The following is a 26,826-nucleotide window of genomic DNA, read 5'->3' as shown; positions in this document are numbered from 1 at the left end:
TGTTTGTTGGGGAGGGAGGGGGAGAGGGCTCTGTGTGTTGAGGGGGGAGAAGGAAGGGGCATATGTTGAAGGGGGAGGGGAGCATGTGTGATATGCGGAAATTAAAGACTACTTCTTCAGACACATGTCTGCCATGAGAATGGTGCTGGGGATGGGCAGGGTGGAGGGGGTCTGTGGGAGGTGGGGCAAGTGGACTAGAGCTGGGGGTGCTGGTGGAGGTGGTCAGCTAGAGCCTCCCACACCTGCTGCCCTGGCCCCCTCTGGCAGGTGCATGGTTCTTCTGGTGCCTTGGTGTGGGGGACCCATGGCAGGTGGTGCTCCTGCTGCCAGGTGGCCTCTGCCCACAGCTCCTCCCCAGGCCTTGAAGATGTTGTGGAGCATAGAGGCTGTGATGATGACCCAGGGAAGGTTGTTCTTGGCTACCTCAAGGTTGGTGGTGAGAGAACACCAGTAGCCATTGAGGCAGCCAAATGTGCGTTCAACCAGGGAATGGGTTGAGCCCAAGCAGCAGTTAAAGTGGGCCTGGTGGGGGTCCAGGTGGCCAGTGTAGGGCTGCATGAGCCTGGGTAGGAACAGGTAGGCAGGGTCCCTAATGACTCAGGGATGGGACCATGATGACACCCAGCTGCAGGTCTGGCACCCCCAGTGCAAAGAACCCACTCTCCATGAGTCCAGCCAGGCTGGAGTTGCAAAACACGTGGGCATCATAGGTGCTGCCCACTGAGCTGATGCTCACATGAGTGAATGTGCTGTGGTGGTCCACAACAGCCTGCAGGACCACCAAGTGAAATCCCATGCAGCTATAATAGGAGCAGTCTCCATGGGGTGGGCAGGTGACAGGGATATGGTTCCCATCCAGGGTCTCAGTACACTAGGAGAATCCCAGTGTATGGAACCCTGCCACCACCGCCAGGGAGTAATGGATGCAGGGCACGGTGTGACCCCACACCTGCAAGACAGCCTTCCTGGTGCTGGCCTTGCCCATGCCAAACAGGTGTCTGACATATCAGAGGTTGGTGGACATAGCCAGCTTCAGCAGCAAGGTCAGGTGGGTATCTGCGTGGAGGGCCAGATGCACACCAGTGTGCTGCCACTCCAAGTGGAGCTGGAGCTGCTGGACCAGGTCCTGGAAGGTGGTTCAGGTCATGCAGAAGCCATCCAACCACTGCTTGTTGTCCCGAGTATTCTGGACAAGGTAGCTAGTGTGGTGAGACCAGATACAGTGGGGCTGGAGGCCCAGGAGTACAAGAGTGGCCCCAGCAGTGGCATTGTGGAGCCCCTCATTGGCTTCCCTGGTGGCAGCAGCTATGTGATGGTGATGGCAGCCCTGGGACAGAGCGCTGTGGGAAGGCAGGCAGTCACTGAGCACGGGGGAACTGGGTGGTGCAAGACAGCCATGGGCCATGTGGCAGTCAGCATGGCAGGCCAGCAGGGCAATCACAGTGGCCAGCAGGAACCCAGGGTGCTGGTCATCGCTGCCAGGGGCAGGGGTCAGAGCAGCCATAGTACAAGAAAGCAGAGTGGCTAAGAACAGTGCTGCCATATGCTGCCCCTGTGCTTGGCACACTGCTCCTGGGCAAGGAAGAGGCTGGGCAGAGGCAGAGGGCTGGGATGGTTTTTAAAGATGGCTGCCAGGTGCTGGAAGCTGGAGCTGGAGCCTGGAGTTCCCCCCAGTAGTAGCAGGGGCCCACTGCAGGGCTTCAGGGACCTGGGAGCAAATTTTCTCCCTAATCCTTGCATGTGTTTCTTCCAATTTAGGTTAGAAAAAAAGATAATAGAAATACTTTCTCTTACTTCCCTTTTCAATAAAAACATCTAGAGAAGGAAAATTAGAAAATGGGAAAAGAGATTGGTTTAGCAAGTGAAAGTTTCACTTTCACATAAAACTTACTTTTCTTCTTTAAAAAAAGGATTACTTTTTAAGTAAAAATCTCTCTCTCACACTTTTTAACATTTCTTCTTCTCATCTAATTTTTTACTATGGGAATAGTGGAGAATTAAAAAATCTCAAGGTTGGTGGTGAGAGAACACCAGTGGCCAGTATTTTGATGCCCTAGTCTCCCAAATCTGCAGAAACAAATAGGAGTTCAGTTGCACTGCTGCACTTAGTGTTCCCTGTTGGCTAGCTCAGGCTGGATTCCCACTCAGCAAAGGTCTTTGGCTGGTCACCATTTGGAGATACCTAAGATTCCTCATTAAATTTATAGGAAGCATAGATACCTAAGTCTTATTTCCTTGAAACACTTGATAGGCTCAGATGCCTCATTTTAAGGAGTTGCAATACCTAGGTTTGAGGTGTGCATGATTCCTTTCTGGATTGCAGCATAATTCTGAAAAGTTACTTAGGCACTTGGCAAGTGCCGTCGGATGATGAATATATAATTGACAGCTGAATAAGTAATTCATCAAATTGAGTTCGGGCATATCTGGCATAGCAGCCTTACTCACTATTCATGCACAAATAAAACTACATGTATTTTCACAACTTTCTTCAGGTCAGGCAAAAAAGGCAGCTGCTAAAATAAGTTGCTGCAGAAGAGCCTATTTGTTATCATTACTGTTGAAAAACTAATTGGTTCAGGTCTACATGGGGAAGTTATCATGGGTTAGCTGGGATGTGACTTTATAAACCCCTCTGCTGTAACTTCCTGTATTTGCAGCCATTAGAAAAACAGTGGAAAATTAGTGCACTAGAATTATCTCTAGGCTCAAACCCACCCAGACACAGGAGGGAAGCAGGAAGATCCTAGTGCAACAGCATCGTGGGAAGGCCTATGAAAAGAGCTGTGCCTGGCTTGAATATTACAGAATGCAGTTGTGGTTGCAGTTACTTCTGTAGGCCCTTTAAGGGGAGATTTGGGAGCATGGAGTGGATGCAGTCAACAGTTCTGTGACTACATGTATCTATTGTCCAAATCCACATTTTGATGCTGTGATGTAGCTGTGTAGGAACTCATCACTGTGCCAACCCCTACGAGGAACTTTTTCCAGACAAACTTTCCCCAAGTAGTACCTCTAAGCAGTCCTTTTGCTTCGGCTTCCTCTGATGCTACCAGATTTGCCTGTCCCTTTGGGGTGCGCTCATTTATTAGAGTTACATTTCTGGGGTCTCTGTACTTCTGTCAATGCACTGCTTGTGTCACTGATGTTTCTATATGGAGCTCTATCCCTCCTTTCTGCAAGTCCTCACCCCCAGTAGAGTCTTGCAGGACTTAGTTTCAATGGGACTGGGTTCCTCCAGTCACCAAGTCAATCAAACACACACACACACACACACACACAGATTAACAGGAACATCTGTGTGGGCAGGGTTACTCAGCATTTCCAGACTGACACCCTCATATGCCCCAGACTCAGCACAGAGCTTAGTTCAACAGGGCAACAATAAAATGCAAGTCAGACACAATGCACACAAACAAGTTAATAGAGCAAGTCTGAGCAGGCAGGGTTACTCAACATTTCCAGGCTGACACCCTCATGTACCCTGAACTCTGCACAGGAACAGAGTACATCTGAGCCAGGCTGGGGCAATTAGCATTACCAGGTTGACACCCTCATATGCCCCGGCTCAGCACTGCCCAATCTCTTGTCGCAGTTTTCCTGGTAGTAACTCCCTTGATGAGCAAACCCCACAGGATTTTTGAGCTTTACAGGGATCTGTGGCGTAGGTAAAAGAAGCATTGCTGCAGAGCAAATGGGAAGGTTGAGGAGAATGAAGAGTAAATGAGATTCAGAAGGAGTATGGCAACCAGCTTAACCATAAAGGTTATTTTATTGCCAGGTATATGAAACGTATAATGACACTAGTAGTAATAGCCATACAAGGAGACACAAACAAACAAAGCAGTTACAATATTACACAGTTTTAACTGGGTATTTGGAGAAGTCTAGCTCAAGTTTGATCAGCAAAAGTCAGGTTTAGAAAGCTGTGCCTGGAGTAAGACAGAGAGAGGGAGAGAGTTGGGGGTCTCACCACTCAGTGAAGCTTGAATCGGTCAAGGTTCCCAGGTGTTTGCTGAAGCTTGCAGACAGGCAGAGCCCTCAGCACGATCAGTGGAGGTGTTCCAGGCAAGGAAGTGGAACCGGTGCAGTGTTTGGATCCAACCACCAGAACAGAAACTTGAGCTTTTTGTAGAGAACTAACAATGGCTCAAGGGAGAACACTAGGTTTGTTTGTGGGTAAATGATGGTTCATCTGCTGGATAATAGGAACTGATCACTCCTTGCTATGGGTGGCATTACATTGAGGGATCTCACAATTCAAACAGGCAGATTCAATGTTTTGGGTACCAATAAAACATCACTAGAAATAGTCTGATAAATGCTGACCTGGGTGTGTGCAGATGTGGGTTAATTAGCATTTGGAGCAGAGATTCTCCATCATGCAGGGCTCCCCTGCTTCTCTGGTCCCAGAGTTCAGTGCAGCCCGTGCCTTGGAATCTCTGTTCTCCATCCTGAATGTTAATGGAGGTGCCTCCCTCTCCCATCTCTGATGCAAATGGGACTACGGAAGTTCCCTTAATCCTGTCACCCTTATCTGGAGGGGTTTAGGTGTGTTTCTCAATGCATTTTCATTGCCTTTTGTAAGTCCTTCTTCTAATCAGTTCTGGTTCAAGCAGAGGTGGAGAGGAAGGGGAGATCCTTCATGAGTCAGACAGGCTGGGTACTGCATCAGAGTTCCCCAGGAACACAGAGCTGACAGGTAACAAGTCCCCCCGTTGATGGAGTGCTTGCATTGAGTGAGTATCCCCATCGCATCCTTCCTCCCTGGTACAGAATCTGATCTTCAATCCATTGCAGACTCTGCATCAATCACTTGATCCAGCAACCCAGCAGAAAAAAGACCAATTGCTAGTATAATTCGGAAACCAATGATCATCACAATGGGGAGAAGCATGATATTCAAAAGACCTGTTGCACTGGGGTTCCACCTAAGCAAACCTTCCCACCAGGAGTAATGGCCGGTGTTTCTAACTGTGACTGCCAGCCTAGAGATCTCTTGGTTGTTGTGCTGAATCTCGAGGTTGCCATTCTCTCCCAAAGTTCTGAGCCTTTGCAGTTCAGCTTGTAAAGAGGGATGAGTTAATAGTTTCTTGATGGCAGTGAGACCCATTCCCAGTGAAATAGGGGAAACCTCCGTGTAAAGCTCAGGGTAGGCATTCAAATGCTGTATGGTCCATATAGGCACAGTAAACTTAAGATCACAACTAACAATGGTGGTTACAGTACAGAAGCAGTGATTAATGTAAGGCACCATGTGTTGAATCCAATGTCCATTAATCAATACATTATTACATCTTGTTCTCACACACACACGCATGCTTTACCAACATAAACAATAACAGATTCCCTTTCCTGGATAACATCAAAGGAACAATGAGACTGATTCCCAGGTTTTGGGAAGCATTCATCATGTTCCTCCAATGCTAGGTCTTCACATATGTACCCCAAACCTTCTTTTATTCTACCCACTCTTACATTCACTGCGTTCCACACATTCTCTTTCTGCCAGACCCAAGTGTTATGACCTCTGAAGTACATTAGTGAGTTATCATCAATCTGTAATCCCAGTGGGACTACTGTGTGGATTATTCTACTTTCCTTGCCTGCCACACTTATCAGGAATAACTGCAAGCTCTGCTGGTGGTGATTGTACAAAGCATTAACTAATCTCCACCAGGGCTGGAGGGCTAATTCTTTCTCTGTTACATGTGGCCGAATCAGGTTGATTGCTTCCATGGGAATTTGTTGCGCTATGGCTTGCCAAATCATTCCCATGATTATGTTTTGGGTGAGAGCCTGAGCTTGCTTACACGCTGAAGCCAATGAGACATTATTTTAGAGGGACTGTACACAAGACATCCTTAACCCTTCACCCCCTTCTATGAGTCCTCCCCACTGAGGAAATACCTCACTTATTAACTGCTGTTCCTCACATAACTGTTTCAAAGATGCTATAAACGGGGTTCCCATTTTCCCTATATTTTCAGTGGCATATGACAGTTTATTAGCAAGAACTTCTATATTTGTGGCATCAATTAAAGAAACTCGGGTTCCCACTGGTGCAATCCAATCACTGAATTCCCTTTTTACTATATTTACATGGTTGGCCCCTTGCCACATTTTTACCCATTCATTCCAACCTTTATGGCTAGTTCCAATCAAGGAAACACATACAGGTGCAATGTGAGAGATATTCATACCATTTAAGTGGATTTGAACCTCCTTCAGAGAAGTCTGAGATTGAAGAACCACTTGTTCCTGTTGATCCAATTTTAACACATGGGTCCCAAAACTGGGGCTTTTAAAAGTTGGAGGAGAGGGAGGTTTGTGATCAGGGGGTTAAAATTTAAAACGCTTTGTTGTTGTCGGCCCAATTCCACCCTGTACAATCCTGGCTCATGGAATCCCTCCAAAATGGCAATGTGCCTGTAGAATTTAAACCAAATTGTTGGCATGAGCTTGCCACAATGTGTGCCCTTTAGTGAAACTATCCAGTCTGGGGGACCTTGCTGGTTTGGGTCATGTCCAGTTCAGCGGTTCCCAGTTCACGAGGAACTGTGTGATATTCTTGCCTGCTGGTGTAATCCAAGACAGCTGCAGTTCATCTCCTGGTAGTGGACATGTCTTGTTTCCAACAACAATAATAACAGATAGGGGCATGGTCGCTCCCCAAACAGCGGAGGAAACCAGTGCCACCATGCACCTTCTGCTGCACCAGCTACCTGGAATGCTGTCACTGGTTGCCTTTGAGGGTGTAGGTCCTTCTTGAGTCCACAATGGCTTACAAAAGAATGGAACAGAGTCTGGTCTGGCCTTAGTTCCATAACAAAGCTTGAGTGGCTCCCCAGTAGCACTCTGCATGCAATTGGCAAAGCTTTCCCAGGGCAGCCTGAGGTGTTGTTAGCAGCATAGAACTGGTAATGATGCTGTAGGGCCAAGGAGTGGCTTCCATTCCCAAAGAGTCCATGCATGTGGCACAGCAATTTCACTTCCTGGGCTCCAGTTAGCAAACACCTCCAGAGGCTCAGGAGTATCGCAGGTTGAGCATAGAGTCTGGGCAGCATCGGACCCCAGACACTTAGGAGCAACAGGGTTCAGGTGCAGCTGTGGGATGCCATGGCTCATGTTTAGGACCTGTGAGGGGGCAGGAAGAGAAAAACAAAACTCCCACACTCCCCCACACCCCCCACCCCCCCCGTATATACTGGGAGAATCTGGGACCAACATTGCAGGACAAAAGTTGAGCAGTGACCTACAAGAAGGTGGCTATAATAAGTCAAGGACTTTTCTGACCTTTTCCTACCTCAACATCAGGGTAGGCACTGACAAGTCCATCTGATGTGTATTTTCCAATGGTCCTTTTGCTTGGGCTTCCTCTGAGGGCCATGATTTAGTTCCCCTTAAGCCCCTTAAGTTCACCAGGATTTTTCTAGGTAATGTCCTGTATGTGTCTGCTACTAGAACTACTAGAAACATGCATTTTTCTTCATTAAACTAAGGTTTAGTTTCAATCTAAAGTTCAAAATATTTTTACTGTCCCTAGTTTACTTTCACACCCAGTGATGTTGGACTCATCTTCCATGTGGCCAAAATGACACATGCCCAGAGCGAAATTCTAGCCCTTGAAGGAGACAAGGTAGAATGAAGAGGAGAAGACAGGGAGAAGCTCATAGAAGAAAGCATAATGGAAGTCCTATTAATGCTGACCCTTCAAAAATGCCCCTTGTAGACATATGGAAGATGAAATATCTGTGTAGCCCCATAAAATTGACTTTTGATGCTTCAGATGGTGTTAGGCCAGGGGCGGGCAATTATTTTGGGCAGAGGGCCACTTACTGAGTTTTGGCAAGCCTTCAAGGGCCATGTGGCAGGCAGCCAGGGCCAGATAAATATTAATTTTCTAAAATTTTTAGGGGTCCCATGGACCAGATGGAATGGCCTGGCGGGCTGCATTCGGCCCTCAGGCCATATTTTGCCAACCCCTGTGTTAGGCAGAGAGATATTTGAGGGCCCACTTAGCTGAAACAGAACTCACAGGTTCTGGTTACGTGACATGAATCACAGGTTACCAGGTACATTAGGATGATCTGCAGTGAACCCAACATGATAGGAACAATACATTTAGAAAAAAATTATATTAGTGTCTTCCAGTGGTGCAGTCCTCTCACTTTTTAGCATACAAGTGGAAAGGACTGCAGAAGCCATTTTCTGCTACATGCTGGGTGTGCCACCTTTGAAATGTTTCCCAGAAACTGTGTAGCCTTTATAGTGTTACTTCACTCTTTCCTGACAAATCTTTCCTTACTGCAGACAGTCCTTGTTGACAAAGATAGGGATTCAGAAAAAAGGGTATGGGTAAGTGAAATCAGTTATAGTCAGTGGAAGTTTTTACCTACAATAAACTGAGTAATGTTTTATTTGATACAAAACAACATTTTTCATCTCTTTTTTTCCTCAGTGAAAAAAAGAAGGAAAAAATCAGTCCAGGGGGATAAAAAATGATTTTTTATTTGAGTTCTGGTATGGCTATTCAACCAAAAATCATTTATTCACACAGGTCCGAGCTAATATTTGACATTCACTGTGTGAAACAAAAGCATTTCACTTTTTAAACAAATAACTCTGTCCTTTGTTGTCCCTTCTCTTGAAAGTGTAATTATACATTTGAGGGAAGAAATTCATCATAAACTTCCTCAGTTTTCTTCACCTAAATAATGATCTTTTTTCAAATAAACCTTCCTTAAAATATAAAAGCCTCTTTGGTTCTTGATTGTTTTGTTTCAATTACAATTACTGACCTTTGTTGAAACTTGTAAAATCACAAGGAGATAAGCATGAAAGAAATCATGTGCTCTTGGAGTATTTAAAGCCTGGGGAAATCACTGAAGTAGAAAAGGATTAATAGGAAAGAGAGGGTGAGGCCAAACCAAACTGTTGGCAGAACCAGGATTAGTAAACAGACTCAAACAGGAAAGAAATTAGTACTGCTTAGTCCTGGGTAGAACACACAGAGTTCATCAAAGAAGTATTCCCAAACACAGAAAAGAGGGTACAGTACAGAGGTAAGAAGATTTGGTAGTTTTTCATTTATTGCAAAATCTCCAATACAGCAGACAGTAGAAGCAAGAGAATGCTAAATGTACAACAGGAGATATGTATCAGATTAATTCAGAAGGGATCGGAGGGCAAAGGTCCTTAGAAACAGTTAGACTGAAGTTACTAATGCCTCACAATTTGCAGCATTTAGTATTGATGAAAGGTTATCTGTTTGGCAGGAGTGCATTAAGAATTAATGTTTAGAAAGCTGCTAGAGGTCTACGAGTGGAAGAGTCTGTGCCGGTGAAGTTAAATAATGTGTACATCGTGGGCTATGAGAGATGTGGAGCACCTCATTGCCTCTGTCATTAGGACTATGAGAGTTGTAGTTTGGAAGGATTGAGGCCCTTTCTCTGCTAAGAGGATAAGGTTTTTTAATTTTTGTTAAGCAAAGCCAAAGTGTATCATACTGTTTTTGCCATATTCTGAAAGAGATAGCAGCAAAGTAGATGGCTTGGTAATTTTATCTGAGAATGAAAGTGTTTCTTGCAACTGTTTGCTCTCAACCATTTCTCTTTCTTCTAGTTTATACTGAGCTTAACTAGGCAGAAGGCAAAGCTGCAGACTCACAAGAGGAACCTCTGGTTTCCCTCTCACTTCGATTGTCATTATGCAGATCTCCATACAGCTGCTTCTCTTTTTACCACAGTTTCTTACCTTGCTCAGCCAAGCTAGTGCTCAGTTCCCCCGCCAATGTGCTACAGTTGAAGCCCTAGTAAGTGGTGAGTGTTGTCCTGATTTGTCTCCATTATCTGTCCCTGGCTCTGACCGTTGTGGTTCATCTTCTGGGAGAGGTCAGTGTATGCCAGTAATTGCAGACTCACGGCCCCATGGCCCACAGTACATGCACGATGGCCGGGATGACCGTGAACACTGGCCCTTGCGCTTCTTCAACCAAACCTGCAGGTGCAATGGAAACTTCTCCGGTTTCAACTGTGGATCATGTCAACCTGGCTGGACTGGGGCTGCCTGTGACCAGCAGATCCACATAGGTAAGAATATCAGCAATAATGGAGAGTTTTGATCTGTTAGTAATGTTCAGTGTAAGATACATTTGACTTCCTATCTTCTTTAAAGACTAAAATATCCCTGACACCTAAATAATATAAATAATTATAAGATGTAAAAATATGTATTTTTTTAATTATTTTATGCTTAAGATGGACGTATATGTTTGATAGATTTGATAGTAACTCTGTGAATCCAAAATTCCTTTGCAACTATAACTTTTTTGATCTTGCAAAAATAATCACCAGAATAGTTCTTATTCTGGTAACTACTCCCAACAACTTCAAAGGGTCTAAATAATTAGAAACTATGTAAGTTAGTGCTGCGATCATGACTCTCAGTGGTTTACATTTTAATATTCAAATTTAAATATACCAGCCTTTACGTATTTAAAAATTTTTGAAGCGTGGTTTGTGAAATCACTACAGGGTCTGTGAAAGATAAAGTATTTCTAAGAAGGGATAGAGCAGAAAGGGAAGGGGAAAGGGCCTGGTATCCATGTTATTAAGCCCCAGCAGTTTGAATTAATGAGGGTTCAAATATTAATGAAAGTTGAAATTTATTATTTGACTACTACAAAATGCTTCACCCTGAAAATCAGCAACCCAACCCTTCCCCTAAACCAATGTTAAAATTAAGTGATGAACTCCATCTGAGTTGATGGAATATGACAGATCTGTAATGTAAGGAAATGATTATTGCAAATATCAGCTCTGTCTCTTTTTTAGTAATAATACAAATATTAGTAATATTTAATTAATGCAATCCAAAGTAAAGGGTTAAAAAGTTAAAGATATCACAATTAAAATTAAGGGCATGGCTCAGTGCTGTGCAGAGACACCTAAGCTAGCACTAAATAGCTAAACAGGCTAACTCAGAAACTGGAAGCAGTATAGCCAAAAACAATGAAGCGCTCAAAGCAAGTGCTGAAGGGGAGTTTCATATTAAAAAACCAAACTGAGCTTCAACTTGCAATACAAAAGCAAAAGTTAATATATCACTGGAGTCAATGGAGTTAAGTCAATTACACCATCTAATTAGTGTGACCATATTTCCTGAATCTCAAAATGGAACATGTTCCCTCTTCATGTCCGGGATGGCTAGGATCTAGAACCAACTTCCAAGGGAAGTAGTGCTGGCTCCTACACTGTGGGTCATTAAAAGAAGGCTCGACATCCTATGTAGTAATGGGGAAACTTAGATGCCTCTAAAGTGTGATGTAAAGATTCCACATGCTGAGTGAAAAACTGGCACAAGCTAACCAAGAGAGAATGGGTCTTTCAGTTTAGGTGCCAGATTCAAGCCTGCACATCAAGCACCTTTAGCCTATGCATATAACCCTGTTTCTTTGATTCACTCACATGGGGCTAAACGACAACTTTTAGGCATCACAGTACATCTCAGGATTGCCAAATCATCTGCTGAATGTAGGTGTTATCTAGTGACTGTGATGCTGCCCTCTTTTTTAATACTAGCTTACTGGTTAGTGTACTGGCCCAAGGGGTACAAGAACTAGGTAGTAAACCATCAGCCTGAGCAAATTCCATCTCACCCCTCCCACTTCCTAGAAGATGGCTCCAATTATGAGCCCTTGCTATAGAAAAATATGAATGGTCCACCCTCCAGCCTTCCTGCTGAATGTGCAGTACTATACTATAAAAGTCAAGGGGAGAGAAGAGGAGTAAACAAAAGGGAGCCTGACTCCACAACCCAATGTTTGGGACATGCAATCTCAGTGCCGTAGCAGTTAAGTTTGTAGCTCAAAGTGGCTCAAAGTCCACAGCTGCAGCCTGCCTTTGCCCCACACACAGATCCAGTGGGCACACACCCTCCATGCTTGCCCCTGAGTGCACACAGCAGCCGGGGCCACCCTTCCCCCATCCCCGCACTCCCCCAAGCGAGCCACTCATGGCTCTGTCGCATGCCTCACCCCAGGTGGGCAGCGCCTGTTGAGGCCCCTTTACTTCAGCACTTGACGTAGTTGCCCCACTTGCCCCCTCCCCACCCCTTGCTACATCACTGTGCATTCTGGACCCTACTCCCAGAATTATTTCTGCTTATTATCTACCGATTGTCTAATATAATATGAAGACCAAAGACCAAAAGCCACCCTTCCTGCTGAGTGCCCTAAACATTAGACTACAGCCCCTCTTGCTTTCCCTCCTTTTGGACCCAGGATTTCACTGGCTGTTCAATGCTCAAGGTTTAACAGAAGATTAGAATGCTCTCACCATTAGTAATTCTATGAAAGGAGGGATAGCAGTACCTTCACTGACTGTGTTTTTGTCTGAAAGGGACTGTGGATGCTGTACTTTGAACTGAACTCAGTGTTATTGGTGTATCTTATAAATCCCCTGAGCATTTCTAGGGCCTCACCTCCATCCAGAAGTTTAAATTGACAACACTCTAGGTCAAAATGGAGTTTAGGCAGGAGTTTGGTGCCCAGCTCAGACTGGGGTACTACTGGTCAGGTTGAAGGGCTTCTTTACATGTGTGGGAGTCAAATTTAGATGACCCATTAACTCAGAAGTCCAAAATATAAGTAGAGAGGACACAACTGACCTAGGTTTGATACTTTGCTCTGATATGTATTTGTTGGGTGATAGTGAACATACTGTCATATCACTTTATTGTGATAAAGTTTCCCCAGCAATAAAAAAAGATAAAAATATTAACCTCCTTTGAGAACTACTGAAAACGAGGTTGGATGGAAAGGAAATGGGATAAAGAGCTAAATATTGCCAGTAGTTGCAGATGGTAAAATTCAGGGGAAATATAATACAAGGTTGCAGTACCATGGCAAGGAATTTTAGCGCCCAGGGCAAGCCCGCAGTGGCAGCCCACCCTCACCCCGCGCACAGATCCAGGGAGCACACACCCCCTCCATGCTTGCTCAGGGGTGCATGCAGTAGCAGGACCGCTTTCCCCCTGTCCCCATGCCCCCCCAAACAAGCTGCTCATGGCTTTGTGCCACACCCTGCCCTACCTGGGCAGCACCTGTTGGCACCCCTTTGCTTTGATGTCCAGAATGGTCACCGCGGTTCCCCGCCCCCCCTCCCCCTTTGCTACGGCACTGCAAGGTTGTTATTCTTCAGGCTCTGAAATTCTGAAGCAAACAATCAAGCAAAGCTAATGGGCTTTTAAAAAATGTCTTACTAAAATATTGCTAGTTGTAAGACAAAGGCTGGCATACTGTACTCTTTAATTTACGTTACTGTGTTACCACAAAAACTAGTCTGACAAAGAACTCATACTCACAGTGAAATGTCCACCCACTGTAAACCTTACCAAAAAAAATTAATCTGTAAAAACATATCCAAAAACAATGTCTCAATCCTTTTCCTGTCATGCATTTTCTTAGTAATAGGCCAGGTTCTACTGTTACCTATCTTTATTCATTTTATTCTGTGATTTTCCCCAGGTTAACAATAGGGCTTGTTCAGGAGAAAGGTACTCCTGCTAATGGATATGAACCACAGAAACTACCCAAATGTAACAAGACCTTCAGTATCTTCATAGCTTCATAACATAGCATCTGCCAAAGTAAACTGTTGCTTATGAAAGCTTAGGCCTTTCTCAGTCCATAAGGTGCAAATCTGCCCTGCCTTCTACCTTCATAACTGACATCTTTTTAATCTTTAAAGTCAGAAGAAACCTTCTGGACCTGAGCACAGAGGAGAAGAATCGTTTTATCAATGCCCTACACCAAGCCAAGAGTACAATACATCCTGACATTGTCATAGCCACCAGAAGGCATGAGGAGATATTTGGACCAGATGGCAACACACCACAATTCGAGAATGTGTCCATTTATAACTACTTTGTGTGGTCCCATTATTACTCTGTCAGAAAGACTTTCCTTGGTCCAGGACAGCAGAGTTTTGGAGGAGTGGATTTCTCTCATGAAGGACCAGCATTTCTCACCTGGCATAGGTACCATCTCCTGCAATTAGAAAGAGACATGCAGGTAAAGTTTGCATTTGTACTGAACTTGCTGTTATTCATATTTTATGCTGTACCATTAAATAATTATTTCTCCCTATAGTCCACTGGTGAAGGATAAATAGTGTATCCTTCTAGCTGGTTTCTATCACTTTTTCAAACCCAGTGTTATCAGGCATATTAACATTAATTGATTTGTTTTAGGTCTTTAGACTGCCAGGAGCATATTTACAGTAAAAAATATTTTAGGGATACTAGTAAAAAAATACAAAATTTGTCTCAAAGTTTACTTTGTCAGTGTGACAAAGTCATCAGAAAAGCTAATGGCACTTTATCGTGCATCAGCAGATGCATGACGAACAGAACCAAGGAGGTGATACTTCCCCTCTATCGGGCACTGGTCAGACCGCAGTTGGAATACTGCATGCAATTTTGGGCGCCACGCTTCAAGAGGGATGTAGATAACCTGGAGAGGGTCCAGAGAAGGGCCACACATATGGTTAAGGGCTTGCAGGCCAAGCCCTATGAAGAGAGACTAGGGCACCTGGACCTCTTCAGCCTCCACAAGAGAAGGTTGAGAGGCGACCTTGTGGCTGCCTATAAGTTCATCATGGGGGCACAGAAGGGAATTGGTGAGGCTTTACTCACCAAGGCACCCCTGGGGGTTACAAGAAATAATGACCATAAGCTAGCAGAGAGCAGATTTAGACTGGGCATTAGAAAGAACTTCTTCACAGTTAGAGTGGCCAAGGTCTGAAATGGGCTCCCAAGGGAGGTGGTGCTCTCCCCTACCCTGGGGGTCTTCAAGAGGAGGTTAGATAACCATCTAGCTGGGGTCATCTAAACCCAGCACTCTTTCCTGCCTATGCAGGGGGTCGGACTCGATGATCTATTGAGGTCCCTTCCGACCCTAACGTCTATGAATCTATGAATTTAGCAAAGCAGGTGTAAAGTCAACATGTACATTCTTTAGTTTGAGCACTGAAATTAATTGCTAATGGTGATAAAATAAGTGTTAATGAGTCTTCTAAATTCTGGGACTTGGTTCTTGATTCAGATGTGCCTGGAGATGGAGTAAATCAGTGAGATAAAAGAAGCAGCGTGCATTCAGAATCACCTTGGAAGTGTGTGATTTGCTCAAACAGCTAGAAAAGAGAGGGACAGGAGATTTCATTTTATAAATAGCAGTTCTCCAGCTTTTCCTTTCTCTCCACAGGAACTCTCCACAGGAGGGAGAGAAACCCTTTTATCAGGCACCATACCACAGACTCAATCCCCCATTGCTTCAAGCTCAAAATGTTTCAATATGAGGAAAAATTCCACAAATCACTTATTGTCATGGAAAAGAGTATAAACACCCTTGATATAAATAACCTTAAATAAAAAAGAAAAAGTAGATATCAACCCCTGCACTGTGTACCTTTTGAGCAAAAGAAACATTTAGAAAAAAAATACATTTCATAAAATATAGGGGAGGGGAAATAATCAAATTTGGTTTTCTATCAGTATTTCCCAAATGATTAAACACTTGATAGCATGTGGTTTACCTTTTGTTTATGATTTTAGTAAACTATGTGGTAGACTAAGTAAATTTGTTGAGTATAACCAGGTGCAGACCTCTGTAACCCTCAAGCATTTTTTGCGTGTTCATCAGCAGGAGAAAAGAGACTAGAAGTTTCAGTGTATATTTATGTACTGCTTCCCAGGCCTACACATCATAGACTAAAAAAACAACCAAAAAAAAGAAACCAGGCACGTGAAACACCTGATAAACAAGCACCTTTAATTAAAGAGATGGAGAAATGTTGCAAAAATAGGATAGTGCTTGAAATCAATTAATACAAAGTACTTATAATTGGTTTGGAAATCATTACTAGACCTGGTTAAAATGTATTATTTCAATGTCATAGGAAATTCTGAGACAATATCCCCCAATACAAATCCTCACCTTAGCAATGGGAATCATTGCTGAATCTATCCGGCACGTGCATCAAGTATTTCTGTTGTTTATATTAGTTAGTGACGCTGCCGATATAGGAGCTGCCGGGAGCCCTTCTAGTTGATATCTGCATAGACAGAGGGAGAAAAACATTTGGGGGGGGCTGAGCACACACACGCATGTACACCCCCCCCCATCCCCCAACAGGAAAGTCTTCAGGGGAAGGGGCAGGGGGAGAGGAAAGGTATCTGCATGGGGTAAGGCAGGCTGCCACTGTGGGCTAGGGCCGGGGCGGGGGTGGCTGCACTGCGCTCCTGTCTTCCTTGATAGGTATAACTCTCAGATAACCAGAATTTTTAGATAACCAGCACCTCCATTACCATACTCATGCCAGATAACAAAGCTTTTACTGTAAAAGATTTTGAAACTGAACTTGGCGTGGAACCTGGACCTCCCCATGGTAGGTTCATCTCAAGTTATTGACTCTGCAAGTTCAGACTTTCTAGCAGTTAGCCAGGTTACCTGGCAATTTTCTTCTGCATGTCATTGGAAATTTCTTAAAGCCATTCAAGACAATATTTCAGTGCTGATAACTGGCATTTTTAAATAAAAATCTGTTTCATCAGATAATTCCTGGTAAGGTAATTACCACCTTGTGACAGTTACTGCTTGAAGTGAAACACTTTTTATTTTTGAAAAATAAACATAAAAGGGAAGAGAGAACCAAGGACCTACTCTAGTATTACATCTAATAAGATATTAATAAACTAATCAAGTACAGGTTAGTAAACCAGGTTATTAATTAAGCTAGCATGATGGTTATCCTGACCTCAAAGAACTTCCATCTCTAAGCAGAAATGGAATTAAATGGCAAACACTGGAATGATCACTCCCTTCTCTTCTTCATCATTACCCTATAGTCCTGCTTAAGTTGATCAAATTTAGAACATTGATTTTGGTAATAGTATGTGCGTAGAGCTGTATTTCCCAAAGTCCCTGTATGATTAAAGTCTACAAGTCTCACTGGGTGTCTTTAATTCATTTAAGTTCTATTGATATGCATCCCATCATAACATATTTTGATCCTCTTGTTATATTATTTGAGTGAAGGCCTGCATTAACACGTGTTCTTACGGTTAGGAGATGCTACAGGATCCCACTTTTGCACTTCCTTATTGGAATTTTGCTACTGGTGCAAATACCTGTGATATCTGCACAGATGATTTGATGGGAGCTAGAAGCAATTTCGATACCAGTCTTATAAGTCAGAACTCCATCTTTTCTCAGTGGAGAGTGATATGTGAAAATCTAGAAGACTATGATACTTTGGGAACTATATGTAACAGTAAGTTTGTCTACTGAGAGATGTTTTGAGATAATTTCTATAACAATATTAATAACAACAATAACAATAATAATAACCCTTTTCACTTTTCAGTACTGCCTTCCATTAGAGGATCTCAAAGTACATTGCAAATTACTCTGAGTGAAGTCTCATAACACTTGTTGACATGCTAAAGGGTTATTAACTCTATTTCATAGAACAGCTAACTGAGACAGAGGTTAAAAGTTTGCAATGAAAGTAGAAATGGGAAAAAGAAACAATTTGTTTTGAACCCAGATTTTTGGCTGTCTGATGTATTAGAAGCAAGACTTTCCTTCATTAAAGAATAATTAATACTGTAATGTGACTTTGATGTTTTTGGAATGTGCTCTGTAGAGTCCATGTAGTCATTTCCCAACCACACTCAAAACAAGGTAGATCCTATAATAGCACAACTCTGGTTGAGGGGTTAAACCTGCCAGAAAGGACTGAACCTGGGCTTCTGAATGTAGCCCTGACTGCCTGAGCAAAAAGTTCCCATAAAGGCTTTTGCAAGCTAATCAACTTCTGACTATGACTCAGCCACCTATAGAAGGAAAAAAGAGTCCCACACTGGGTAGTTTACAATAATACTAAGCAAGATCCTTGGTGTTTGGTCTATATCAGGCCAGTTGGGGCTCAGATCCTGTGCCAAGTGTAGCTTAACCCTTTCCAAGTATCTGGCCCAGTATTTCACCTAACCCTGTTGTTTGGTGCCTCATTTTTAAATCATACATTGCCATTCCACTTTTTTCTTCTCCCAAAATCCAGGCACAGAGGGGGGTCCAATTCGAAGGAATCCTGCTGGAAATGTTGCCCGACCAATGGTACAACGTCTTCCTGAGCCAGAGGATGTGGCCCTTTGTTTGGAAGTTGGTTTGTTTGACACTCCTCCTTTCTACTCAAATTCCACAGACAGTTTCCGTAATACAGTAGAAGGTAAGTATCACAAACAAAAATGTCTGTGACTAAACCCAAATGGATGTGGCAGGTAGCCTGTTGCATTTACCAGTTTGCCGCACAGTGGTGAACACTTTTAACCTCTGTCTCAGTTAGCTGTTCTAATAATTAAGAGTGTTAGCTCTGGGTTTGGCCACAAGCTATTTATTCTTGTTAGTTTCCTGTGTTTAAGTGGAAAAAATTTACAATTTGGGGGCCAGCTCCTGAGGGCTACAAGACTATGTCTGGCCACAATATGTGTGCCACGCACATGGGCAGATGCAATGAGCTTGTCTATACTGTAGTGGCTGCATATCTCAGGGATCCCAGGGTAAGAAGTTTTCTGATAGGGCCACTCTGGGCAGTTAACTTTCAAATAAGGAACCATATCCTCAGCTGAATGATTGTAGCTGTGCTAACTCCAGTGAAGCCAGTTTACAACAGCCGAGGATCTGGCCTATGGTGTTTATGTTGAAGAATCTAGTATTGGAATTCTGGGCCAAATTAGCTGGTAGGGAGCCACTGGTAGTCAGTACCTCTGGAAAAACAAAGCCTCATGATCTGAGCACTTAGACACAGCCTTAAAGGAACAATTCTTTGCCACCCAAGCTTTGGCCCAAGTTTATACACTAGACCATTTTCCTGATGTTTTAGAAAATTATCTCTTAATACCCAGATTTCCATATGCTAAGCGCTAGTTCAGCAAGACTAGGGAATCTACAGTGAGAATTCTAAGACACCCTGCGCCAGAAGGTAGTTTTCCAAAGTAAATGTAGTAAAAGTCAATGTATAAAAGAGATGCAGAAAACTGTAGGAACAGCTGGCCCGTTAGGATACAGGGTGGAATCATTACATTGACATCAGCAGTTAGTAGCTGCATGTGTGGTGGTTTCATTTATGTTCAGTGCCTTCTAAATTCAAAGTTTTGACCAGGAGTTGGGTGCTAAAAATGGTTTACTTTTGCTCATGTGCAAGATCCCACTTTGCTTGATTCACACACGCACAAACAAGCACACCCCAGAGTCACAGAATTCCTTTAGAAAGATTATTTTCATCTGAGAATTACATAGTCTAGAGGTATAGCAGCCACACATTTAAAATGCCAATAGATGGAGAAGGCGAAAGTTGGTTATGTTAAACAAGGCAACAGAACAGCTTGACAGCCTTTCAGAGAAATCAGTATCCAGCTGGGACGGCTGCTTCTGAAGAAAATGTTCACTGTATTCTTCTGTTTCTATACCTAGGGTACAGTGATCCATCAGGGAAGTATGATCCAGCAGTTCGAAGCCTTCATAATTTGGCTCATCTTTTTCTGAATGGAACAGGGGGGCAAACTCATTTATCCCCAAATGATCCCATTTTTGTCCTCCTGCACACATTTACTGATGCTGTATTTGATGAATGGTTGAGGAGACATAATGCTGGTGAGATACATACGTTTCTATTATTTTTCCAGGTCAGCAAACCTTGTTACCCTTACAAAATAGTTCATTAATAGGTAAATCCTCCTTGACTTTCACTCTGCCTTCTGTGTCTGTGCAGAAACTTGGCCAGGAGCGGAAAAGCACCTGATGCCAATGCAGTGTCTCCTGTAGCACACAGACAAAGGAATCATGCCAGCTACCCCAGGGTTGTATAATCACTTTGTGCATTAGGACTTTAAGGATTTTTTTGTCCTTAGAAAAAAATTAGTGTATATCCCAGCTACTCATCCAGTGCTATCATGTGACCCACTATAGCTTGGGTGTTTAGGAAGGCCATGCAAAGAGTTGTTCTTCCCTTTTCCTAGGGGAAAGTGCATTTAAGGTCCACTTACAATTGATGTCATTGTTTCCTAATTACTAAGAAAAGGACAGTAGGAAAGACAGTAGTCAGTTAACCACAGAGAAATTTGTACCATTCTAATGGATGATGCAGAATTCCCTTAAACCCTACCCATACAAGAAGCCCCTGAAGAGATTATGCTCCCATTGATGCAATGCAGCCTTTTGCTGTTACTCATACTGAGATCTACTGCAGTTGCACAACTGAGCTCTCATAATGCTGTGAATTGCATTTTCCCATCTACACTATGAGAGAGGCTATTGTATGTCTTGATACAAGGCAGAACAGTTACATGATTTATCACAAGATCTTGTGACATTTTCCAAATAGCATTTTTGCTCCAACTGACTCTTTCTTGATTTGAGTAGGGGTGAGTTTCCTGATTTACATTGGAAATCAAAGTACATCAGATGCCATCCTGACAGCCATAACAGCTTATTCTAATAAATTATTTCACCCAGATATTGGCCCATTCCTTGCACAGCTCTACTGCACACACAGTATAGTCACCACTGCTATAAGCACAGGCCTGCATTTTTAAAGTGATTAGTTGTTTGGTGTGTCAAGTGGAGGAACCTTAAGGAGGCTTGATTTTTTTTTTTCATTTACAGCTGAGTATCCTTCTTTGAAAACTAGACTCTTTTAAGTTGACTCAGGCACCCAAACTCATGACTCACATATAAAAATGTTGGGTTGAACTATCTTTTGTTTCATTCAGATAATTGGTCCATTCAAAGAAATCTTGTACTCTGATCCTCAGTGTCACTGTGAAAAAAAAAAGTAATATTTTACTCTTTCTACCCGTTGTATAGATACAATGATTCCCAAACACCATTTTAATCTTCTTTTTTTAATATTTATTAAAAGGTTAATAAATATCTTGTTTTCCAATTAGATATCTCCATATATCCACTAGAAAATGCCCCTATTGGACATAACCGACAATATAACATGGTGCCATTTTGGCCCCCAATTCCCAATGATCAGATGTTTGTTGCTGCACCAGAAAGCCTGGGCTACAGTTATCAAGTTCAATGGCCAGGTAAATACCTATAACCTGGATCTCTCTCACCATCCTCTTATCACATCTTTCTTCATTTTGTGTATGTGCAACAACGTTCCATTTAATAAAGCTGACTTTAAATTGCACAAATTGTATTTGGATATTGCTCTAAAGTACTTTTGAATAACTAGCTTTAAAACTGGACTAACCTGTATCACTTAGAGCCTGTATAAGCCCATAAACATAACACTGATGAACCTGAACCAAATGCCTAAAGATTAACAAACTTTGAAGTTCTGTTTTAGAAACAAAGAGCAGAATTCTCTTTTACATCTTGGATATCTGCTTGAGACTAACTCTGAGTTGCCTGACTATTGTGGAGGAACTATTCTATTGGCTCTTTTAGGCATATAATTTTGCCCTTATAGGAATCCAATTACCATTCCAGGATATGCACAAATGTCTCCCTATTTCTAGGGGTATAGGTTGTAGCCGTGTTGGTCTAAGGACATAGGCAGACAAGGTTCCTTGGGTGAATCTGATATCTTTTATTAGACCAACTCAAATAGTTGGAGAATAGTTATTAAGCAAGCTTTCGGGTTCAAAACCCCTTCGTCAGGCTAAGGAAGTTTCAGCAGTTGGTGTGTGCTCTTCCTGGATGGAAGAGCACACACCAACTGCTGAAATGTCCTTAGCCTGACGAAGGGTTTTTGAACCCGAAAGCTTGCTTAATAACTATTCTCCAACTATTTGGGTTGGTCTAATAAAAGATATCAGATTCACCCAAGGAACCTTGTCTCCCTATTTCTATAACTTTATTTGCCCAGAGGGGATAGAATCACTCAAACACAATAGTAAAGAGTTAGTCTCAAACTGCCCTCTGGTTGTTTGCTAGGTGAGGTGAAACAGAATTTTGCCTTAAGCACTTTACCCATAGAAGAAGACACCTCTGTGTCCATGTGAAATCCCAGTGAAGTCAATAGATTCTGCATGAGTCCTCCAACAAAAGCCAAATGGAAGATGAAGACCTTCATGGCTCAGGCTAGGTGAAATTTAAATTTCCCATTCTGTAGAACAAAAAAGTGCTTATCAATGTCATTATAGCACAGACAGGAGATATTTTGATCTAAGAGGCAATTATTTTATATTTGCAATATTAAATCATTTTCTAAACTTTCCTATTGTGACATGAAACTATATTTTTTCTTTAGAGTTTTATTAAATAATAATGGCTATGTGGCTTTGGTCTAACTTTCAATTGCTTCCCTAGAAATTTAACTTTGTTTCCCCTATTCCTGTTTTTGTTCCACTAGCCCGAGCTTTCCACATCACAGAGATCATAACTATTGCAATAGTGACTGCACTGATCCTTGTTGCAATTATTTTTGCTGGCACTATGTGTATTGTGCACTCCAGGAAAAACAAGGATGAATTACATCAGCCTCTTCTCACTGACCAGTATCAGCACTATTCAGATGATTATGACACCATGCCAACTCCAAGCCAGTCTGTAGTCTGAAGAGATTTATTTCATCTTAAGCCAACAGAACCAGTTATTTCTGTTGTATTTATAAATACCAGTAATCTATCTGCATTAAAATAAATTACAGAACATTTAAACTATTTGATACATTTGCGTCAGTTCTAGGCTCCTCTTTTGTCACAAGTAGGTACCAATAAATCACTTTTCAAATACAAGTTCTTTAATAGTTTTGCTTCTTTTCCAACTCTCACCTGCCAGGCTCCCTTATCCATATTGCTAAATAAATGTGATTTTCCAATTTATTGAGTACCTGCTCAGTACTGAACTTTTTTATCCCATCTTCACAATATAGAAGCCTTTTCACAGGTGTACATAAATGAACTTGTGTCTGATTCTTCCTTTTTTTGCTCATAGTGGGTGCATCTACACGTGCATTTTACTGCTCATTAGATTAATCTAATGCACAGTAAAGCATCACCGTGTGCATGTGTGCAGCAATTACTGCTCAGTAGATTATGTTAAAGAGCCATTCACTAGTAGCGATAGATACAGGTGCTAGAAAACAACGCTTTACATTAATGCACCTAAGCACATGTGTAGACACTGACCTGGGACCAAAGTGCTCTCCATCAACCCAAGCAGCAGGGGGCCACAACTGCTGCTTGGCTTACCCCCAAGCTCTAGGGGGCAGTGGGGAGCTGTCTCCAGCTCCAGGGGCAACTCAGAGCTATGCAGAGCTCCAAAGGGCTCAGCCTGCTCCCTCCGCACCCCCATCAAGTCCCCCATGCCCTCTGCCAACCCAGGGCTGTCCCAGTGCCCCCCTGCCAGCCCATGGCTGGCTCCTGGGGGAGCCTGGAGCTCTCCCTGTGTGCTGCTGGTGGGCAGAGCAGGTGAGGAGCAGCCCTGGACTACAGTACTCCTGTTGGGCTCAATTTGCTCCTGACTTGGGTGTAATCTGCTTGAATATACTGTGCAGTAAATTCAGGCACAGTAATTGCACGTGTAGACATGCCCATTGAGTAGGAACTCATTCCACAGATGAGCTATTCCAGTGATCTCATAGGTGAAAGGCATGGTGGTTCAATGGCTATGGCACCAGAGCAGGGTTCAGGGGATCTAGGTTATATTCCCTGACTCTACCATTCACATACCGAGTATCTTTATGCTAGATGCTTCAAATGTGTGGTTCATTTCCCCCATCCATGAAATCAATACTTGCTTTATAAACTGCTGTAAGTCTGTGTACAAAGAGAAATTCCTATTATTGGTAGAAGAAGCAGGAGAATTGTCAAGTGTGTTAGTACTGAAGGGAAGGAGTGTCTATGAGGGTTTCATGTTGTATGTGGGTCAGAAGCATTGCAACGGACAATATAAAGTAAGTTTCCTGTCTTGGATCAATGCTGACAAGCAATCTAAAAGAACATAGGCTACAATGGCCTATAAAAAGCTTATAAAGATCATGTGGACAAAGATGGTGAAAGGAGAACAGTATGCTGGGGAGTCTTATGGCAAGTGAACTTGTCTGTAATTTGATAGCTCACTTGATTGGAGTTTAGCTGCAAATATGAACTACAAGCACCTGCAGCTGTAAGGCAGAGACAGACTTGTTAACATTCAAGCACAAGGTCCTGAGAAGAAAATCTTAGTATTCTTGGGCTCTGTTCCCCATCTGTCCACAAGCAGCTTTCTTACCCATCCACCCACATAGAGAGATGCCCAGGTTTTAAGCCTGCCCAATGACTGTCAAGGTACAGAGTGTCATGGCTGAGCTTCTGGCACAGAGCCCCCAAGTTTGGAGTGCCCCTAAAAGGAAAAAAGAGGAGAATGGGCAGGATGGGTCTGGAGCCTATCCTAGTTCCCTGGAAAGCTGCCAGTGCAAGAAATTGTGCTGGCAGAAAAAAACCCACCAAGGCTTGTGGTGGTGGTACAACTGAAGACTTGCTTGTCCTCTTAAGCACCAGGACCCAGATACAGGATCTAGGTCTGTCAAGCATTATGGACCAAGGAGTCTTACAAAAGCAGGACAGTGGAATGCAAGCAAGGCCTCCATCTGAATCCTAAATTCAAACTGGGAGGTTGGAGTGCCTGTATCATAGGAAGTCAGGAGAGCAAGCCCATGGTCTGGCTGGCACCTTGAGACAGAGGCTGGCCCTTGTCTCCTGGAAGACGGTAGGTTCAAGGCTCTGTCCTTGGCACCTTTCTTAGATGAGGTACCAGATGGGCTTGGCAGCCAACCAGGCCAGTTTTATTCCTGCTGACCTGAGTAGAATAGGGCCTGGCCCCTGAGACCAGTGCCATGGCAATAAAATACAAAGCCAAAGGGCCTGGTTCATGGCCCCTTGGGGCTGTGAGCCAGGCCTCCACATCTGAAGTCTCACTTTAAGCCATGAGGTTGGAGTACTTGTATTGTGGGAAACAAAGAGAGCGAATGCACAGTCTGGTTGGTGCCTTGAGCCCCTGGCCTGTCCTGCTCTCCTGGAGGGCCTCCAGACCAAACAAGGGCACTGGCAGGTCCAAACCACAGAGCTCTGTGGCAGTGGCATAGCTAAAGGCTTGCCAGCCTCACTGTCAAGCCTGGAGCCAAGGCCAAATGACAAAGTTCATAAAAAGTTCAAAGAAAAGAAGTGGCCAGTGACCTAGGAAGTCCAGAAGTGACAACCCCAATTCTGATAATTAGGTCGTTGTTTCATCTCACACTGTGAGCTGCACAAAAGTTGATCTGTGTTAGTGCTAGCTATAATTTGGGGGTACAGGTAGTAGCTGTATTGATCTACAGGCAAAAGGAATCAGAACTCTGGGTAAATGTGATATTGTTTATTAGACCAACTAGATATTTGCAAAAAAAATCTTTATTTGCAAGCTTTCCAGTGCACACACCCTTCTTCGGGCATAACAGAATGCAGAGATTGTGAAATTTCTTCTAGGTGGAAATGCAAATGCATTCATTACATCTCCAGCACCAACATCTCCTTTTTAGACACAATGATCAGTATCCAGAAGGGTAAAACACAGACCACAGTATACAAGAAACCCACAGACCAACATACATATCTGCACAGAACCAGCAATCACCCTAAACACACCAAAAAAGCTGTGATATACAGCAAAGCCCTCAGATACCACCGCATCTGTATTGAAGAGAACACCCGGGATTGCCACCTCACCAATCTTAAAAAGGCTTTCACCCAGCAAGGACACTCCTCCAGAGAGGTAGATCGCATGTTTGAAAGAGCCACCTGGATACCACATGAAGAACTGCTGCACTACAGAAGAAAACCCGCCACAAATCGCACACTGCTGGTTATGACATATCATCCTTCCCTTGAACCGGTACAGAAAATCGTCAAAAAATTGCAACCCATGCTAGAAAGAGATCCTATTCTTAAAAAGATCCTCCCAGAGCCACCCATCCTAGCCTTCAAACAAGCACCGAACCTTGCCAACCTCATCACCAGAAGCAAACTTTATCAAGCCCAGAACACACCAAAAGGATCCAGACCGTGCCATGACAAGAAATGCAAAACCTGCCAACACATCTCCACCACCCCCACTATTACTACACCCCACAACAGAGCCATCAGCATCCCAGGATCTTACAGCTGCACCTCCAGAAATGTAATATACCTCATCCAATGCACCAAATGCCCGGATGGAAAATATGTAGGAGAGACCAAACAACAACTGTGCACCAGAATGAACGCACACCGGAAATCCATCAAAGACAGAAACACTCAATTACTGGTGGGGGCACATTTCTCACAGGAGGGCCACTCTCTCTCCAATCTCTCAGTCCTGATCCTCAAGGGAAACTTACACAACACTTCCCAGAGACGAGCCTATGAGCTCCATTTCATCAACCTGCTGGATACTAGAGATCAGGGACTAAATATAGACATTGGATTTTTGATACATTATAATCTGCCTGGGAACTGACTCCCCAGCCCAGCCCAGCCCCTGGCTTCTTTACTTTTCATTCCATCCAGGAAGAGCACACACCAACTGCTGAAACTTCCTTAGCCTGACAAAGGGTTTTTGAACCCAAAAGCTTGCTTAATAACTATTCTCCAACTATTTGGGTTGGTCTAATAAAAGATATCAAATTCACCCAAGGAACCTTGTCTTCATTACATCTCTGCATTCTCCTGTACCTGAAGAAGGGTGAATGTGCCTAAAAGCTTGCAAATAAAGATTTTTTTTTGCAAATATCTAGTTGGTCTAATAAACAA

General features: G+C 43.2%; 1 protein-coding gene across 2 annotated transcripts; it reads left to right on the top strand.

Annotated features, from left to right (window-relative positions):
• The first annotated feature begins 8,903 nt into the window (after positions 1-8,903).
• Positions 8,904-22,902, top strand: TYRP1 (tyrosinase related protein 1). 2 transcript variants are annotated; one of them, XM_006258270.4, is made up of 8 exons: positions 8,905-9,065; positions 9,625-10,091; positions 13,752-14,074; positions 17,129-17,333; positions 18,123-18,290; positions 19,535-19,714; positions 21,010-21,156; positions 22,431-22,902. In XM_006258270.4, exons 2-8 carry the CDS (start codon positions 9,710-9,712, stop codon positions 22,634-22,636), a joined length of 1,611 nt encoding a protein of 536 aa, XP_006258332.1. In that variant the 5' UTR covers positions 8,905-9,065; positions 9,625-9,709; the 3' UTR covers positions 22,637-22,902. The 2 variants fall into 2 exon arrangements, with proteins under 2 accessions (XP_019339371.1, XP_006258332.1); XM_019483826.2 differs by lacking the exon at positions 18,123-18,290 and having other exon boundaries at positions 8,904-9,065.
• Positions 22,903-26,826: the final 3,924 nt, after the last annotated feature.

This window comes from Alligator mississippiensis, chromosome 3 (genome assembly GCF_030867095.1).
Source record: "Alligator mississippiensis isolate rAllMis1 chromosome 3, rAllMis1, whole genome shotgun sequence".
NCBI lineage: Eukaryota > Metazoa > Chordata > Crocodylia > Alligatoridae > Alligator > Alligator mississippiensis.
Note: the sequence above shows the minus strand (reverse complement) of the source record. Positions and strands in the feature narration are given on the sequence as shown.

Coding starts and splice junctions, on each gene's coding strand:
- TYRP1 (XM_006258270.4), top strand. CDS start 9,710: ATGCAGATCTCCATACAGCTGCTTCTCTTTTTACCACAGTTTCTTACC. Junction 17,334..18,122: donor TTTGGGAACTATATGTAACA/GTAAGTTTGTCT, acceptor CCCAAAATCCAG/GCACAGAGGGGGGTCCAATT. Junction 18,291..19,534: donor TTTCCGTAATACAGTAGAAG/GTAAGTATCACA, acceptor TTCTATACCTAG/GGTACAGTGATCCATCAGGG.